Source organism: Natator depressus, chromosome 2, assembly GCF_965152275.1.
Source record: "Natator depressus isolate rNatDep1 chromosome 2, rNatDep2.hap1, whole genome shotgun sequence".
Classification (NCBI taxonomy): Eukaryota; Metazoa; Chordata; order Testudines; family Cheloniidae; genus Natator; species Natator depressus.
Genome location: NC_134235.1, coordinates 179,388,044 through 179,405,838, shown reverse-complemented (window position 1 = coordinate 179,405,838; position 17,795 = coordinate 179,388,044). Strand labels below are relative to the sequence as shown.

Here is a 17,795-nt window from a genome sequence, read left to right as displayed (position 1 = left end):
TTTTTATCAATTTGTTTTGGAGATTGTGTGTGATTTGGGGGGGGGGGGAGGAGGAGAGGTTGATTTTTGTTTTTGTTTTAGTTAGTGCATTGGTTGGTGAAAGAGGAAAGCATTTCAAAAGTATCGAAGATTAGCGTGAAACCATAGCTGGTCACTAGGTTTTTTTCATATCAGGACTGGCATAAAAATATGATTACTTAATAAGTCTTGTTGCATATGTTATCTCCATTTTGATAAATGACACTACTACCATTCTCTTCAAAGGAAGCTAGTATCCGAATATAACTGCCTCTAAAACATTGCAGAACAAACATTATAGGCCAAACCCCAAAATATAAATTCTGATTCAAAGCTTGACACAATATCTTTAATATACCACAAGACTCTATACTCCTGTCACACTTTGTCACATTCCATCATGATGGGCACTGTGTACCCTGAGAGAAGGAGATGTACTCGCCACCTCAAACAGCTGAACATGTGCTATAAATCACAGCCAAAGAACAGCAAGGAGCAGCATCAGAGAATCAAAGGATCAGCCAGGCAAGTGAAAGGAGCATAAATGATTGCTAGGAAAACTGCATCAGATTATTTCCACTTTCCTCAGACACAACTGCAAGGTTAACAGCTTCAATCACTGTATGTGTCCCGCTTACTAGAATACCAGGCAAAACTTGGAGAAGAAAAGATTGGGAAGAAGTGAGACACCTTTGCACACTAACACAGTTCTCTTGCTTTTGTACATGTATGCCTTGCCATTCATGTTATTTTAACTAAGTTTTGTCAACAAGATGGCTCTGAAATTTCTTCCATTATCTGTTTTGCAAGAACTGTACTTGCTGTGCAACCAATGGGATAGCTGTGAGAGAAGAAATGCGACTCCTCTACAGCAAACTAAATTAAAGAGTATGAATGAGACTCACACAGATGATCAAAGGGAGGCACCAGAATGCCATTGTGTTTAATGAACAAAAAGCCTAGGGTAACTTCAGGACTGATGCTTACTTCCTGTTGCCACCCAGTGGATTTATTAAGAAATGCAAATAAAAAGCAAAATTAGGTTTCTATAGTTATAAGATAAAAGCATCCACAGAGATGGCAGGGCTATTTGACCCCCAAAAGACAGCTAAAGAAAAGCAGCTCTCAAATTTTACACGTTTAAGCCAAGACACACTGCAACCGACATCAAGAGAAGTTTTTATTTGGTTCTCCCCTACAAGTGGAAAAAAAAAACAAAAAAAACACAGACTAGTTTGAGGCCTAAATTTTCTTTTAAATTTCTGAGAGCATCAATACAGAAATGGACCAAGAAAGATGTAAATAAATTGCAGCAAGCTGTGGCTAAATCTTAATCAACCAACCAACCAAAATAAAAGACCTTACACAGAATAACTATGCAAAATGACAAAGAAATTGGCCACCAAAGCAGTGCCGTATAATTTAAGTTCTGCTATATTTGCTATAGTTATAAATGTACACTGAGCCTGCAAGCCTTTTGTCATTCTCCTTGGCATGAAATAAAGAATACCAAGGTCTGGAGTTTTTTTCTTTTGCCATAACAAACAAAAGCCCGTGCTAATGAAAAAGTCCATTTTTAATTACATACGTTTCATAGGATATCCACTGGAATGAGAGGCCACGACATGCAAGACTGTGCAACCATCTTGGTCTTGCTGGTTGATACTACCCTTCAAGTCTGGTATCTCATCCAGTAGCCATCTGAAAAGATGGTTCCCTTCTGAAATGATTATAAATTAAAACCACATGTTATTAAACAGCATACTTTGTCCTGTTAGGACAGGATATGGGGAAGTATTATTGCTCCCCTCCCCCTGAGGTGGGCAGACAAGCTATCAAAGACTTTCTCTTTAAAAGTTAAGGGTGACAGAGAGGGAATTATAGTGTAAAATACCAAGCAACAAATGATGTCAAGTTGCTTTGTTGGAGATAAAGAAAAAAAAACAATTTTTTCCCTAACATGTGCAATTCTGAATTTGGCCTGCAAATTTTAAACATGTACCCTGATCCCCAGACAAGTTTTTCAGAGTTGACACATTCAGGGTCTGAGATGGTCACATCAGTTACACTTCAGGTTTGAATCAAAGAAGAGAGGGTCACTATTAGGCTCACAGGACTCCCAGGTACACATGAACTGGACACGTAGTTCAAGTAATTTTTTTTTTTTTTTTTAAAAGAGTAATGACTAGAGCTATGGAAGATTATATATTTTGGATTTGAGCTTATTTTAGATTGCTAAATATGAACTTTATCTGCAAATTCTCTGTAGGTTGACTATGGTTGCTTTTGTTTTATACTGACATGGGATGTCACTCACTTGCTTTGATACAGAGGTTGATGATTGCATGAAGTGGGTATGCTCCAATGCTCTCAACATTTGCTCCAATGGTGATCAGCCACTCCACCAATTCTGGTACCCTTTCCATTCTCTCATAATGGCCAAACAGGACATATTTCTGATAAAGAAATAGGGAGATATATTACAGTTATATTATTTTACATATGTGAAAGAAATCATCTTTTTAGTCCTGTTACCTTTTCAGTCCAGGCAAAGTTTGACTACTTAGGAATTCAGTGTTACAAAGGCAAAGCAAATGAATAAATATGGGCCACTTGTCTTACCCAATATTAAATTTAATTACACATATGTATTATTTATATTACAATAGCAACTACAGCCCCAGACTAGGACCAGGTTCAGGGATCTGTTCTGTTCCATCCCTGCCCCCAAAGAGCTCTCAATCCAAAGGGTTTATTTTGTTTTATTTTTATAGATCTCTCTCTCTCTCTCTCACACACACACAGTCTCTCTCTGAGAATTCGGATTTGCAAAAGTTACTGTTTGTGCACAATCCAAAGTGAAAATACTATATACACCCACAAAAACAAAAGCAGCACTGAAAACTCCGCAGAAAGGCACTTTTTCTCTTATTTCCTCAAAAGGAGGAACAACATTTGGGAATTTTCCCTCTTGAATTTTTTACACTCTTCCACATATACAAAAATTCCATGGGAAAAATTTCAGGAGCAAAAATTGGTAGTATTAGAGTTAGATTAACTTAAACACCGTATACTATTCTGTCCTCTGGCGTACGTGCCTTGTCATGGTGGGACAGCTTGCGTGCTCTAACGATCCCCAGAGCCTGTGTTGGCAGGGGATTTTTGTTCCTGGTAGGTTCAGCCATGCTGGATTGGTCTGTGGGGGAGGGACCAGACAAAACAGACACCCTGGTCCTCCTGGTTGAGGATTAGGCACAGGGCTAACAACCCTGTCCCGTAAAAAACAAAATGTGTTATGGAAACAGTGACGGAAAAATCGACAATTACTGTGTGAGACGGTCTTCAGGAGTCAATGACCCATATGACTGCCAGTGGTGAAAGCTGAAAGAAAGCCACTGGCATGAAGACTGAAATGCTCAACACCAAGACGAAAATCAAATTTGGTTTTTGGAAGGTACGGACAATGTACAAAGCAGGGAAGCTAGCTCAGGTCACAGCAGAGATTAGACGCTACAGCTTACGCATCCTGGGTGTCAGCAAGAGCAGATGGATGGGATCAGGAAGATTAACAGCAGCCTTGGGAGAAACTTTGCTGTTTTCTACACAGGGTGATGGACAAAACCATGAGGGTGTTGCCATCCTTTTGAAGAAGGGAGGGGAGCATTCCCTGCTTGAATGGAAATCCATCAGCGGCAGATTTATGAGAGCCAGACTGAAAGGGAAACATAATAATATCACCCTGATTCAGTGTTATGCTCCAACAAACAACAGTGATCAAGAAGTAAAGGACAAATTCTACCTTGCACTACAGGTGTAGTGAGAGAGAGTACCACATCACGGCCTAACTATCATCATGGGAGACCTGAATGCCAAGGTCGGTAAGGACAACACAAACAACAACAGAGCAATGGGAAGACATGGGCGTGGCACTATGAATGAAAACGGAGAAAGGCTTGTTGATTTCTGTAATATGAATGACCCAGTCATCGGCGTAACCCTATCTGAACATCGTGAAATTCACAAGCTGACACGATGTTCTCCAAATAGCAGCGATAAGAACCAGATTGACCATATCAGGATCAATGGCAAATGGTGATGCTCACTGACAGATGTGAAAGTGAAAAGGGGTGCAGATGTAGGCAGTGACCACCACCTGGTGACAGCCTCCATCAAGTAAAACTGAGAAGTGTGGGTCCACCAAACGTTATGATAGTGACAAGCTAAAGTCCCTTGAAATACAGAAAGCCTTCATTCTGCAGTTAAATAACAGGTTTCAAGCACTTGCAGACCTTGATGAAGAAGAGAGGAATGCAGATGAGGAGATCAACAAGAAGTGGGACAAAGTAACAGCAATTTATAAACACAGCAGTGAAGCCTGTCTAGGCTACAGGCAGAAGAGAAGGAAGGAGTAGATTACACCCAGCACATGGAATGCCATAGAAACAGATGAGCCCTGAAGAAAAAAAGTTTTAGACATTAAATCCCAGAAGCTAAAGGACAAATACCACGAGCAGTATAGCAAGGCACAGCGGGAGGTCAAATGCCTTGTGAGAGCAGACTAATGGCATATTATTGATAATCTGGCAACACAAGCAGAGGATGCAGCTGCTCGTGGTGAACAAGGAACTGTCTACAAAATGACACAGCTTATCAGTGGTAAACAGCAGACACCAACAAACACTCATCAGGAACAAACGAGGATACCTACTAACAGCCGAAACAGAACAAGAAATGCATTAGACAGAGCATTTCAAAGAATTGCTGAACAGGGAGCCACCTAAAGAGGAAGAAAACATCCAGGAGGCAAAAGAAGATCTTGATGTCAACACAGACACCCCAAATAAGGAAGAGCTCATTCAAGCCATCAAATCCTTAAAAAATGGGAAAGCTCCTGGCAAGGATAATTTGAATGCAGAATTGTCCAAGGTAAATCCTAAATTAGCAGCATCTATCCTGGACCCTCTATTTACATCAGTCTGGGAAAAGGAAAAAGTGCCAGATGAGTGGACCAGTGGGGTTATAGTGAAGATACCAAAGAAAGGAATTCTTAGTGATTGTAATAACTGGCGTGGCACCACACTTTCATCTATGCCAAGCAAGGTATTGTGTAAGATTATGGTCCAGCGTGCATCAGAGGCAGTTGATAGCATTCCCAGAAAAGAGCAAACTGGTTTTCGGAAAGGACGTGGATGCACAGACCAGATAGTCACTCTACGAAACATAATAGAACAGTGCTTAGAATGGCAATGGCAACTCTACATAAATTTCATAGATTTTGAGAAGGCTTTGGATAGCATTCACAGGACCAGCCCTACGGCACACTCTGCGGGCATATGGAATTCCTTTCCATGTAATCAATGTCATCTAAAGCTTCTATTTCAACTTTACATGCAGTGTTAATCACAGTGAGCTCAGTTTTGAAGTCAAACCAGGAGTATGTCAGGGGTGTGTCATGTCTGCAATCCTCTTCAACATTGCCATCGACTAGGTAATGCGGCGTACAACAGAAGACATGCCAAGAGGCATTAAATGGACACTCTTCTCATCCCTTGAAGACCTGGACTTCGCAGATGATGTTGCTCTCCTATCACATACCCAACACCATATACCAGAAAAAACAACTTGACTCAACCCACTCAGCCAGCAAATTGGACTGAAAATCAACCGCAATAAGACAGATATCATGATCTTTAATATTGTCACACCATCATCAGTACAGATAGAGGATTATGTTCTCACCAGTGTGGAAACATTCACATACTTGGGCAGCACCATCAGCCAGGATGGTGGAACAAGCCAGGACATCCGGAACAAAATCAATAAAGCCAGGAACACCTTCAGGAGCTTAAATACAGTCTGGAAATCATCAAAACACAACACCAAAACCAAACGCAAGATTTATCAGAACTGTGTATTTTCAACACTACTTTATAGTGCAGAATGCTGGGGAATGAGAAAGTATGACATGTCCAAACTGTCTTCATTTCATACAACCTGCCTCAGAAAAATCCTCCGTATCTTTTGGCCCACAACAATCTCAAACCAAGATCTACTGACACAATGCAGCCCAGAGGATCTGAGCACCATCATTGCCAGGAGGCATTGGAGATGGATTCGCCATGTGCTTCGGATGGAAACTGATTCCATCACCAGACTAGCAATAGTAAGATGGACACCGGAGGGCAAGCGAAAACAAGGCTGCCTGAAAACAACATGGTGAAGAGCTGTCGAAGCTGAGCTGAAAAACCTGGGGCACAGTTGGGGAAATCATTGAAAGACTTGCCAGAAACAGACAGGAGCGGAGGAGCTTTGTCACTGCCCTAAACGCCAGAGGCTTAACAGGAACGATGATGATGATGATGTGTACTATTATTTCATAATGGCAATCATGCTAGTAAGGAACACAGTCTTATAAGGTTTACCATCATCTCTCTCTATCTCTAGGCTTCAGTTCGGCCATCTGAGAAGTATGGCTCCTAGATCATGGGCCTTTTATAAAAGCCCTCTACACCATGCACATTAATTAAATATAAACAAATTTTTCTGTGGCAATTAGAAGCTATGATCAGCTAATGTGGTTAAATCTCTTTACACTTCGTTTTGCCTTCCCTTCCTTTTCAGGGCTTCTCCTCTTCCCTGCACCATCCATGGAACAGTTTTCCACCAATATGAGTAAAAAACAGCCCCAGTTTCAAAGATGTACAGTAAAAATACTAATTGTGCTGTTGAATTACAGGATATGTGGCAACCCGCCACATCCCATCATATATGCCCTAGTACAGTGTTAAACTTTTAGCCAGTAAATGTAGCTGTACAGAGCTTACTTTATAGTCCCCTAATTTATATATTTTCTTATACTTTCCAATATCTGATTTCAAACCACTGAAGATGAGGCATTTAACAGCAGTACAAAGAGAACCTTAAGCATAAGCTCACTGTAAAGACTCACATCAACAGCAGGTTCAGTACAATTCCACAACAGAAGGTTTTTAATCCTGTTAACATATTGCACAATTTGCACACAACAGCAATATGAGACATAAAAGTGATCTGATTTAGGTTAAAAAAAAACAAACAAACAGAAAGCCTATGGATGGCTAGTTTCATAATTCAAAACAGATTCTGTAGCCCCTGCTTTGATGTTGGAATTGCAACTCATTGATTAGTACCTGTCATATGACAGGGGATGTTAAATTATGCTTTCCTGTGGGAATATTATGGGTTAAATTGTGAGTTAAATTATGCCCTCTTTGAATCTCAGATAACCTATGGACAGGGCTTGATCCTGCACTGCTGAAGACCATGGGAAAGTTGTCATTAAAGTCAACGAAAGCAGGATCGGGATTGCAGTGTTTATATAGGCAGAAATGCTCCCTGCTGAGATAAAGCTTTGAAAGGCCCCAAATGCAGCAGAATCTGTGGGATTTCACAAGAAAAGAAAGAGCAAGTCTATGGAGATGTCATATGAGGATGAAGGCTTCAAACCCACTGACTGGCACAGAGCAGTTATCTCAGATGAAGGGATTAGGGTTCATGGCCAGTGGATCTATGAATATACCGATCCAGCTTGCCAAATCCCCTTCACACAGGGACAACAGCCATGGCTGCATCTTATTAGCTATAGCAGTTGCTGTGGAATAGCCATGCTGGTGTTCAGCACTCTACCACTAGATGGGGGAAGAGAAGGGAGTATTCCATCCCCAAATCCTACATATATCCCTCGAGTAAGGCCCTTTACTTGGATTTTGTAGAGCGGGCCAGGAATTGCCCACCCACAGTGTATAAAAATGCACCTTGTCTAAGCATGGCAGAATTCGATTTCTATTTGTTTATAACTTTGCCAGATAATATCCATGTTTCTTTTTAGGCATATTTTTCATTTTTATTGATTTAAATTTTCACGGCCGTGGGAAAGGAGGTCAGACAACTATTTAATTACAGTGGATGTTGCGATTCAAAAAGTTAAAGCTTCAGAACCATTAAAAACACAAATTGTCAACATCACATTTCAAAATATGTAAAGAAAACATCCTTAAATCAAATTCCAATAAGCTCTCCAACAACATTTTTCTCACTTTGCGTATCTGTAAATTTTGATTATCGGCAGAAATATTTTTTCATTCGTTTGTGTGTGTATAGTGAAATGAACATTTACCAATAAAAATCTAATCCTTCTAAACCTATGTCCAATGCAGATTATAAGTAACCTCAGGCATGAAATGCTGTCAATTTAACACAGCTGCCACACTCTCACAATTGATTTATCAACCTGATTTCATAGTGCTGGTTACCAAAGCTGACACAAACAAGCTGCCTATTTTTTGTTACAGAATTAGTGTATTATATAGCTCATTGAAAAATGTCTAAAATTTTTGACAAAAAAGGGGACAATTTCAGACAAAATGTTTTGACCAGTACTAATGATATATGTTTTTCAAACTGATGTTTGTTTAATCTGTGCTCACTCTTATTCACAGAATATTAAGTTATTTAGTAAAACTGTGGAAAAAAGAGAAAAAAGACAGTCAGTCATCTTGTTAAATAAAATACATGCGACAGCACTGTACCTCAAAAAGATCCTTCAGTGATAAATGAGTGACTCTCAGATTTCTCGGCAACGTGTCTCTCTCAGTGGCCACCAACATCAAGGACTAGGAAAAACAAATAATTTATGAGCCTACAAGCATTCAGAAATTAATTTTAAAGTTTGTTTAAATGCATCAACAAACGTTAAAGGGAAAAATCTGACCGGTCCTCTCTACAGATATAAATGTTTATTACTGCCTATCGTTTGTAATAACCTATCAGATTCTCAAAACACTAAAGCTTCCTTTTCCTTCTAACTCATTAAAATCCTTTAATTTGGCAAACACATTTTCCCCACCTGAGCTTCTCATCAGGCATAAGTCACTACAGCGCTGCAGCACTTGCCATCGTGTTTATGCTCCAGCATCATCAGTGACAAAAGCATCTCTCTGGCAACATGTGTTTGCTTAAGATTCAACTGGTGCTCTGAAGCAGGAAACACTATAGACCAGTGCTACAGATCTCAGTGGTTCAGAAGCCAAATTAGCGATCAACATTACCCAAAAGAGACACTGTAGTGTGACTTCATTGTTTCATTTACTATAGTGCTATATATTCATATTTAAGCAGTATGACAGGGGAAATATTTAGTTTATATAGATCATTCTCACAGAAAAATGACTGATCAAGTATTACTCTTTTATCAACTACAAATGGTTAACAACATAGCAAGAGCATCCTGACTGGTTAATAATTAAATCACACAGTGTTTTAATATTATGCTGCCAAGAGCCACAGGACACACATTAAAGAGCCACTTGCAGCTCACGAGCTTCAGTCCAAGTATCACTGCATTACATGATCTGTCTAGATGGTTACTACATCATTCAGAATTTAAAGAAGTACCATCAACTTCAAATCTGGTCTGTAAAAAAAAAAAAGTGAGAATTAAATTAAATTGCAGACACTACACCCGCTAGTGAGTTTTCTAGCTAGTTTTTGTGGTTTAGCAATCATATATTCCTATTGTTGTTCTCCACTTCTCTGTTGCTGTGTTAAAGACCCATACTAATCAGAAGACTGACTGGTCATACCAAAGAAACAGTAAAACAGACCATAAATGCAAATTAAGACAAATATTTTTTCTCTAATCTCTTTCAGTTACAGTCATTTGAAGTGTCTTGTAACCACAACAAACAAAAAGAAACAAATAAGTTTTTGAAGTTGACTGTGTCCCTTTAAAAAGGGAAAGAGAATTTTAGAAACTATTTTCTACTCAAATTCTAAAAATCAAGACATTTGCACAGGGGAACAATAATTTTAGATTTAAAAAGCAATTAAAGAAAATTAAAGCTTATTATTGAAAAAAAATAAAATAATAAACAAAGCAGATTTACTAATATTCCTGGCACAGAGATAAACTTACCTGCCACATTCCTTTCTTGGCTAGTTTTTCTATTACCACCTGCCAAACTAATGGATCGAATCTTTCATTCAAAATGTTCTTAAAAATGGGAAGAAAATATGGTGCTATATATTTTTCATCTAAGAAAATAAGAAAAGAAGCTTAAGTGTTTAGCATATGCAACTTTTACAAGCTGTACTTAGAGAGCACATCAATTAATTTCATATGGTTAATTCTTCAGTAGTGGTTAACACACTGAAACATTTCAAATTAGAACATACAATTCACATAACTAATACTGGTGAGATGTCTGCTCAATAATTAGTAAGGGTGCATTATTTTCAGAGGCCACAGATTTAATTAACAATGTGAAATTAACCATTTGCTTTTGAAAAATCTCTGAAGGCCATGAAAAATCTAAAACCTTCCACCAGTTTTTCTATTTATTGTGTATGAACAGAGAAGTTGATATAAGTAACCAAACTCATTTAAAACAGGAGTGAGAGTGCATGAAGCAAGTGAGAGAGAGGCATTGCCGGAAGCCAGATGGCATGTCCTTGGGCTCTCTCTGGCAAAGCTTGTAAACCAGACCATTGAGCAACAATGGACGAGGGAACGTAGGAGCTTAGGAGAGAAGGTCTGACTCTGCCACAGAAATAAGTAGTTGGTGGGATGGGAAAAGCCAAGTATCCTTTTGTATGTGTTCTTTTCCCTCTTCCCACTGCTACCATCACAGGCCTTTCTATAATTTGCTCTGGGAGAATATTCCACAACTTAATACATCTCACTGTAAGTTTTTCGTGATGTTAAGCCTAAAATTTTCCTCTTTCTTCATTACTCTTAGCTATTCCCTGATCTGCCTCACTGACAAGGAAAGCTGCGTGGGCTGGAAGAAACCAGTACAGCATTGTGATTCAGCCAGTCCTTAGTTCTAGTCTTGGCTCTTCCCTGACTCTTTGTGGCCTTGGGCAAGTCACTTCACCTTTCTGTCTCACCTTCCCCATCTGTAAAATGCTGGGGGGGATAGGGATGTTGTGTAAATTAATCAGTTGATGTATGGTGCTTTGAAAATACCAGAAAAATGCTAAGGATTATTAACTGATTACTCGGCTTCTCTGGTGTTTACATCATTCATATATGTGGAGAACTTATATCCCCGCAAGTCTTGCTTGACCAAGATATACATGTTCAGTTCTTTTTATTGTTCTGTTATACCTCCAGGTCACCTCCGCTTCATAATCATTTGTAATGTTCATTTCTAAATTCTCTTCAGTTTGTCACAATTTGTTTGTGCTTGTCACACCGGTACTGTAGAGGACTATTCTCCGGTTCTGTGGTATGACTTGGAGTATGCAGCCCCAAATGGCACCGGTGCTTTGCTACCACATAACATTGCAAACTCAAGTCTAATTGGCCGCTCACTCCCACTGCAGGTCTCTTTCAGCATTAATGCTTCCCACTGAGTGAGCATTTCTGATTATCTTTCCCTGGACGTGTTGACTTACATGTACTATAGATTAATCTCATTTTGAGATTTTCTGCTCATATTTCCTTTATTTTCCAGGTCCACTTTCTCTGTCCTAACTGTAATTGCAACTCAGCCCATTTTTGTATCAACTGCACGTTTCACTGACTTGCTGTCATTCCTTCCCCCAGACACTAATAGAGATGTTAGCTAAGACTGTACCACACAACAATCCCCATTATAACTGTTGAGCATCCATAACTCCAGCTGATGTCAGTGGGAGCTGTGGGTATCACAACCTCAGAAGAATTAGGCCCTAAACCTCCAGACTGCACTCAGTTAAATTCATTGCATTATTGTTAAGCCCTAAGGTCCATTAAATTAATGGAAAGATTCCCTTTCAATGGGCTTTGGATCTAGGTCTTTTGGTCAGTTTTTAATACACACGGCAGTATTCCTTTCCAAGTCATTCTGAATTAAACTTACTGCATTCTTTACATCCACCAATTTTGTCCAAAAGAGCAAGCAAGTTTGTCTGGGAAGATTCATACTGCTCTTGGTTTGGTTTCCTTTTTAAACATTTTGTGATTGTTCATCTTGATATCTGTTCTATTGTTTTACTAGGGATGGTAGTTAAAGTTAAAAAGTGGCAATTGCCAAGATCAATCTTCTTTCTTTTATTGCAAAATCAGTACCACATTTGCTTTTTCTCCAGCCTTGTGCTGTCTCCCAGGTTATCCAAGTTTTCTGAGGCCCAGCCAAACCATATTATAATTAGCGCTAACTAAAACTCACTACTGCTTCTCCTCCTTTACCCTCCCACTAAAATAATGGGAATTTCAAACCATTTGTAAACATTTTCCTTCCAATAGTGTTCTAAATGGACTGATTTAAAAAAAAAATCTGCAGAATTATTTTCAGCAAACGATTTTTCCATTTTTTTAATCTAACTTTTTTTAAAAGGAAGTTTTTATATTTTGAATAAATCCCTCAGTGTGGCTAAGGTGACCAATCAAAATCCGCAACAAACTAAAAAAAACAAAACCAAACAAACAATTGACTAAACTTGGCAAAGGAACAAATTGAACTGTTTTTGTATACATTTTCAGTCAAAATTTTTCAATTAGCAGGAATTTTTAAAAAAATGTAAAATGGTTTCATGAAGTTTTTCCTCTTCCACACAACTTTATTTTTTAATGAAAAATTTCAACCAGTTCTAACTGTAACACAACTGGGGCACTTGTGTGTGACAACTTATTCATCTACGTGGCAGTGGTGGTGTTTTGGGAATGTGGCTATTCCTCATCTATAAACAGAATTATGACTATCCACCCCATTTACAGTGACCACTGTACAGCTATCAGATGTTAATAATCTTCAAATCTGATCCTAGTCAGGAGTGAGCAAATTAACTATTCCAGGAAGAATGGCTCCAAATCCCATACACAAGCCCCTCAGTAGTCCGGTCCCTACTAAATAAAATACAAGCCTCCATTCTAATTTACCGTTAACACTTGTGAAGATTCCAACTATAAAATCAGCAATTTGAGATTGATCCACAGAACTACACAGAAGAGTCAAGCCACGAGAAAACATAATAACTGCATCATGAGTTCTCGACAACCGCAGCAGCGAATAGCCAGATCTATAGTAGCCCTAGTGGGGGGGGGGGAAAAAAAAACAAACAACAACAAAAATTGTCATCAAATCTTGTTATTTCTAATTTTGGGCGATTAGGAGCCCATTTCTGAAAGCCCTACAGAAAACTATTAGTAACTTTACAATGGGTAAAGGCCATTTTTCCTGAATAAGACTCACAGGATGTCTAACTACATATAAAGTTATCAACATTTTAAATAGTTGAGAGAATTACTCATGTATCAACAGAACAAAGCTGTGAAATATTGTGGGCATCTGAATACGACAATGTTTTAGACTCCTGAAGACCCAATATCTTTGGGAAATTAATTTAAATATTTTTGTAAACAAAAATATTCAGAGATCCTCGTTATTAAGTTAAACATCATTTTCTAGTCCCAAATTACTAATCACGCCCCAAAATGTACCTCACGTGTGGTTTGTAATACTACTCTCTGTTTGTTAAACTCAAACTCAAAGAATTCTGTAAGAATAAATATGGATGTTGGCACTCACTGGTAGGGCCCTGAGAAAAATCAGATTTTTTTTTTTTTTAAATAAAATTCACAGCAGCGTCATAGGCAAAGTAGTTGAATTTCACAAAATATGCATGGGATGCAGTCAGCGAAAGGTCACTGTTGCATTCCTTCGCATAAAAATCGGCTGCCAAGTTCACATATTATCAATGTCATTAAAGTGTCTAGAAAGAAAGCAGAGAACCCTCAAATCAAGACTTTGAAAAATAACCAAAGAACAAACTATCAAATATATTTTAACTCTCACAGTGCAGAAAAACACTTGAACACGTGTTATGTCAAAAATCTAGTACTACTTTTCAGTATCTGTTGCAGTATTTATATGGCTTAGACAATAGGGCTTTAAGCATAAATTTAACTGCTTCACTGAATCGGGGTCATAGTGAAACCACTTTTCACAAGACAGCTTGCATAGTGCAATGAAACAACATGGGAATTTCATTCTACAACACTTAATTATGGTTTCATTATATCTGGATTCACGGTAAGCTAGTTCCGTGTCATTCAAAATACAATTGCAATTGTAATTTTTTTTATGTCAAAACATATATTCAGCTCTGATTAGGGACCCTGAAGTTACTATTCTCTTATTCTTCTTATAAGGCGTTGTATTTGTATACAAATCTTTTTAAAACTAATTTTGAATCTTGTTTAGAATAATAAAGCTGGCAAGCATTGCTGATCTGTTGGATTAAACGTGCAGTACCTTAACATACGACAAATCCCACTGGAGGCTCTCCTTGGCACAGTGATATGCTTCTTCCCACTTACCAAGGCTGTAAAAGGCATTTGATTTGTTGCACAATAACACAGCCACGTCCCTATGAGAAACCCTATGACATTAATAATATTAATGTTTAATCAATTTTAAAAAGATAAATGGTACTTTATAATGAACAAAAATTTGACAAAACTCAATTTATTCCACCAAACAGAATTATGGTACAAAAAGATATCCTCTAGAAAGAAAATAAAGATCCTGCAAATTCAGTTAACATAATTCCAATCACTTATAGCAATATTACATAGGAAAAAACCCTACTTTAATACAACATTCATGTTACAAGGTGAAGTCAAGAAATACAGTTATGATCATGCATGCCACCTAAATTCTACCCCATCCTTTTCAGGATATGTGTTAAATACAGTCTATTTTATGACTGCATATTATTTCTTTCATTTCATCTCTGAAGGAAAATATTGAAAGTACAATGGTTCAATTAAACAATTTGGATGGGTTCATGATCAGGTCCAAGGCCTGAGTGGAACACTGGGGGTGTGACCTGCAGGTGGTAAGGAGGAAGTGTGCTTCAGCAACCAAGAAACACTAACTAAAAATACATGGTTAAATCTTTGGCTGATGTGAGCTAGCATAACACCAGGGAAGCCAAATTTATACCAGTGAGGATCTGGAGGAACATTAATCTAATTCTTACTTGGTTCTTGAATATTGATCATTTGAATGCTGAGGATCTGTCGCAACCCCCCAAACCAGTGGATCCAAGCAGTGTCTTGAAAAATGTATACTAAAGATCCTGAACCTAGACACCAAGGCATTGGACTGGGACTGAGGAGGAGCCCATTGGACTGAGATACAATCCTGGCTTTGTCACAAAATCTCCATGCCTCCATTCTTTACCTCAGAGTGATAATGTGATGATAAATTCATTAGTTTGTGTGAAGGGCTGAGATACGACAGCATTTGGGGGCTGAGATGAGCATAAGTACATCAGATAGACTCATAGACTTTAAGAAAGAAGGGACCATCATGATCATCTAGTCTGACCTCCTGCACATGGCAAGCCACAGAACCTCCTCCACCCACTCCTATAGTAACTTCTGCTTTAAATCAAGATTTAAGGACGTTAGTAACTCAGCCAGGAGTTCCCAAAGTGGGTCACGACACCACTGTAACACCAGGATGGGTGTTGACTTGCTGGGGCACGGGGCTGAAGCTGAAGCCCAAGCCCAACTGCCTGGGGCTGAAGTTGAAACCCGAGGGCTTCAGCTCTAGGTGATGGGGCTCAAGTTACAGGCCCCTACCGGGGGGGGGGGGGGTAAAGCCCTTGGGCTTTGGCCATCCTGCCCGGGACAGCGGGGCTCGAGCGGGCTCAGGCTTCAGTTCCCCCTCCTAGAGTAGTGTAGTCATTCTTATCAGAAGGGGGTCACAGTGTGATGAAGTTCGAGAACCGCTGGTCTAGCCCAAAGCCAGCAGAGAGAATCAGAGTGAAAGAAAAAAAGTCACAGTGAACAGTTTAATTCAAGCTTGAATTAAGCTTATTTTAATTTACAATCATTCTCACTTATTTTGGGCTGTTCAAGTAATTTGATTAGTATCATGCCCATTTTACAGATGGGGAAAACAATGAATCAGGGATGTTAAATGGCGTCCCAAAAAACAAAGTCAAGTCCGTATCAGGGCTTGAAAATAGAACTCAAGGGTTCCTGATTCCTGCTATCCACAGATAGCTGGACCACTTATCTTTAAAATTCTCTTATCATTTACTCTGTCATACATTAGATGAATACTTACATCCCCCACTGGAATAACTGAAAGAGCACACGTATGGCTTCATCGTAGTTTCTGATTGCCATGAAATAATTTCCATTTTTAAAATTCTCATTTCCAGCTTTTTTCATAAACTCTGCATAATTCATGAGATCCATGCTACTTGAGAGGGAAAAAAAAACAAACAAACAAAAATGAAAATGCTATGCTATGGTGCTCCTCCTTCCCCAAAACCACAAGAATAAAACTTGTTTCCTTCATAAAGGACCTAATCCTGAGACATGATAACCAGCTTGTAAGGACTTCAGTGAAAATTATGGATGTTCTTTGGATCAGACTCAAATTCTCTTTTGCAACAACAATTCACTTTGGTTCTGAAGCCAATTTAATCTTCATCTCAAATTTGAAGTGGCAACTTCTCCTTCCACCAGATATTAGGAGCAGGACAGATAAAAACCATCTTTCCTATTCCAGCAGCTGAAGATGGTGAGCTGAACTTGGACCACAGCATTGACCTGAAATTTACCCTCTCATATTTTTTCATCTCAACCTTTGGCTGGTAGGTGCTTAGTACATTTCTCAAATCTTGTTGGAATCTTATTTTTAAAAATGGTATTTAATCTAATTATTTAAATGGACACACATCTATATACACTGGAAAAAAACCGTGAGACAACTACAGAATTGGTTAAAAAAATTAAAATTAAAATTTTAATTTTAGTTGGTTGAAAAAACAGGAAACATGGGGGGGAGGGGGAGCGCGCAGGACTTTTAGTTCTCCTGGGGTTTGACCAGCTTTTCTGGGTATACAGTTAGACAGACAATTACAAAGCAAAACTGCATTACGATTGGATTACAGCCTGAATCATACAACGTTGTCATCCAAACACAAGAGATATGCCCAGCCCAGTAGAGCTCAAAATCTAATTTAAGACAAGATACAAGAAAAGGGTGTAACAAACACTCCGAGGGAACATAAAGGGGACAATGACAGGAACCAGAATCATTTTTGCAATTTAAATAGCAAAACAAAAATTACTGACACAAAGAAATGAAAGTAGTCACAACATCCAACATGTTTGGGGAGAAGGGATTCAAATACATTAAAACCAAAAACATTTACTTTGAGAAATGTTACTTCAACAAAACAAAAAAAAATCTCAAAAGCAAGTTTTGAAGCTTCAAGTAAAATACTTTTCAAGAATGAACTACCAATAAACAAAAGTGTTGCTAAACATTCCCATCAATTTGGAAATCTTGCATCAGACTCAAAAATTTGAGTACTGACAGAACAAGACTCAGACCTGGTCTACACAGGAGTTAGGCTGATGTAGCTACGATGCTCAGGAGTGTGAAAAATCTACACCCCTTTGTGCTGTAGCTATGTCAACCTAGCCCCCAGCATAGACACAGCTAGGTTTACAGAAGAATGCTTCTGTTGACCTAGCTACCATCACTCAAGGAGGTGGTGTTCCTACCGCAATGGAAAAACCTCTTCCATTGGTGTAGATTGTCTATACTAAGGGGTTATGCTCAGTACTTGTCTTTACTATGGATGCTACAGTGGCACAGCTACGCAGCTGTAGCTCCCCTGCACAGGTGCTTCCTATGGTGATGGAAGGCATTTTGCCATCATTGTAGGTAATCCACCTCCCTGAGCAGCGATAGCAACAGAAGCTTTCTTCCATCAGCCTAGCC

The 17,795-nt window shown here is 38.8% G+C and overlaps 1 protein-coding gene across 3 annotated transcripts in view; it reads right to left on the bottom strand.

The window, feature by feature from the left end:
• Window positions 1-17,795, bottom strand: part of TRANK1 (tetratricopeptide repeat and ankyrin repeat containing 1) — a 76,758-nt gene that overhangs the window by 47,353 nt on the left and 11,610 nt on the right. For all 3 annotated transcript variants that reach the window (XM_074945407.1, XM_074945405.1, XM_074945406.1), the window contains exons 3-9: window positions 16,122-16,256; window positions 14,295-14,421; window positions 12,920-13,070; window positions 9,971-10,089; window positions 8,586-8,669; window positions 2,336-2,474; window positions 1,607-1,738 (exon numbers count right to left, since the gene is read on the bottom strand). In XM_074945407.1, coding sequence (XP_074801508.1) covers window positions 1,607-1,738; window positions 2,336-2,474; window positions 8,586-8,669; window positions 9,971-10,089; window positions 12,920-13,070; window positions 14,295-14,421; window positions 16,122-16,255 — 886 coding nt within the window. In that variant the 5' untranslated portion in view covers window position 16,256. The remainder of the gene's footprint in view (window positions 1-1,606; window positions 1,739-2,335; window positions 2,475-8,585; window positions 8,670-9,970; window positions 10,090-12,919; window positions 13,071-14,294; window positions 14,422-16,121; window positions 16,257-17,795) is intronic.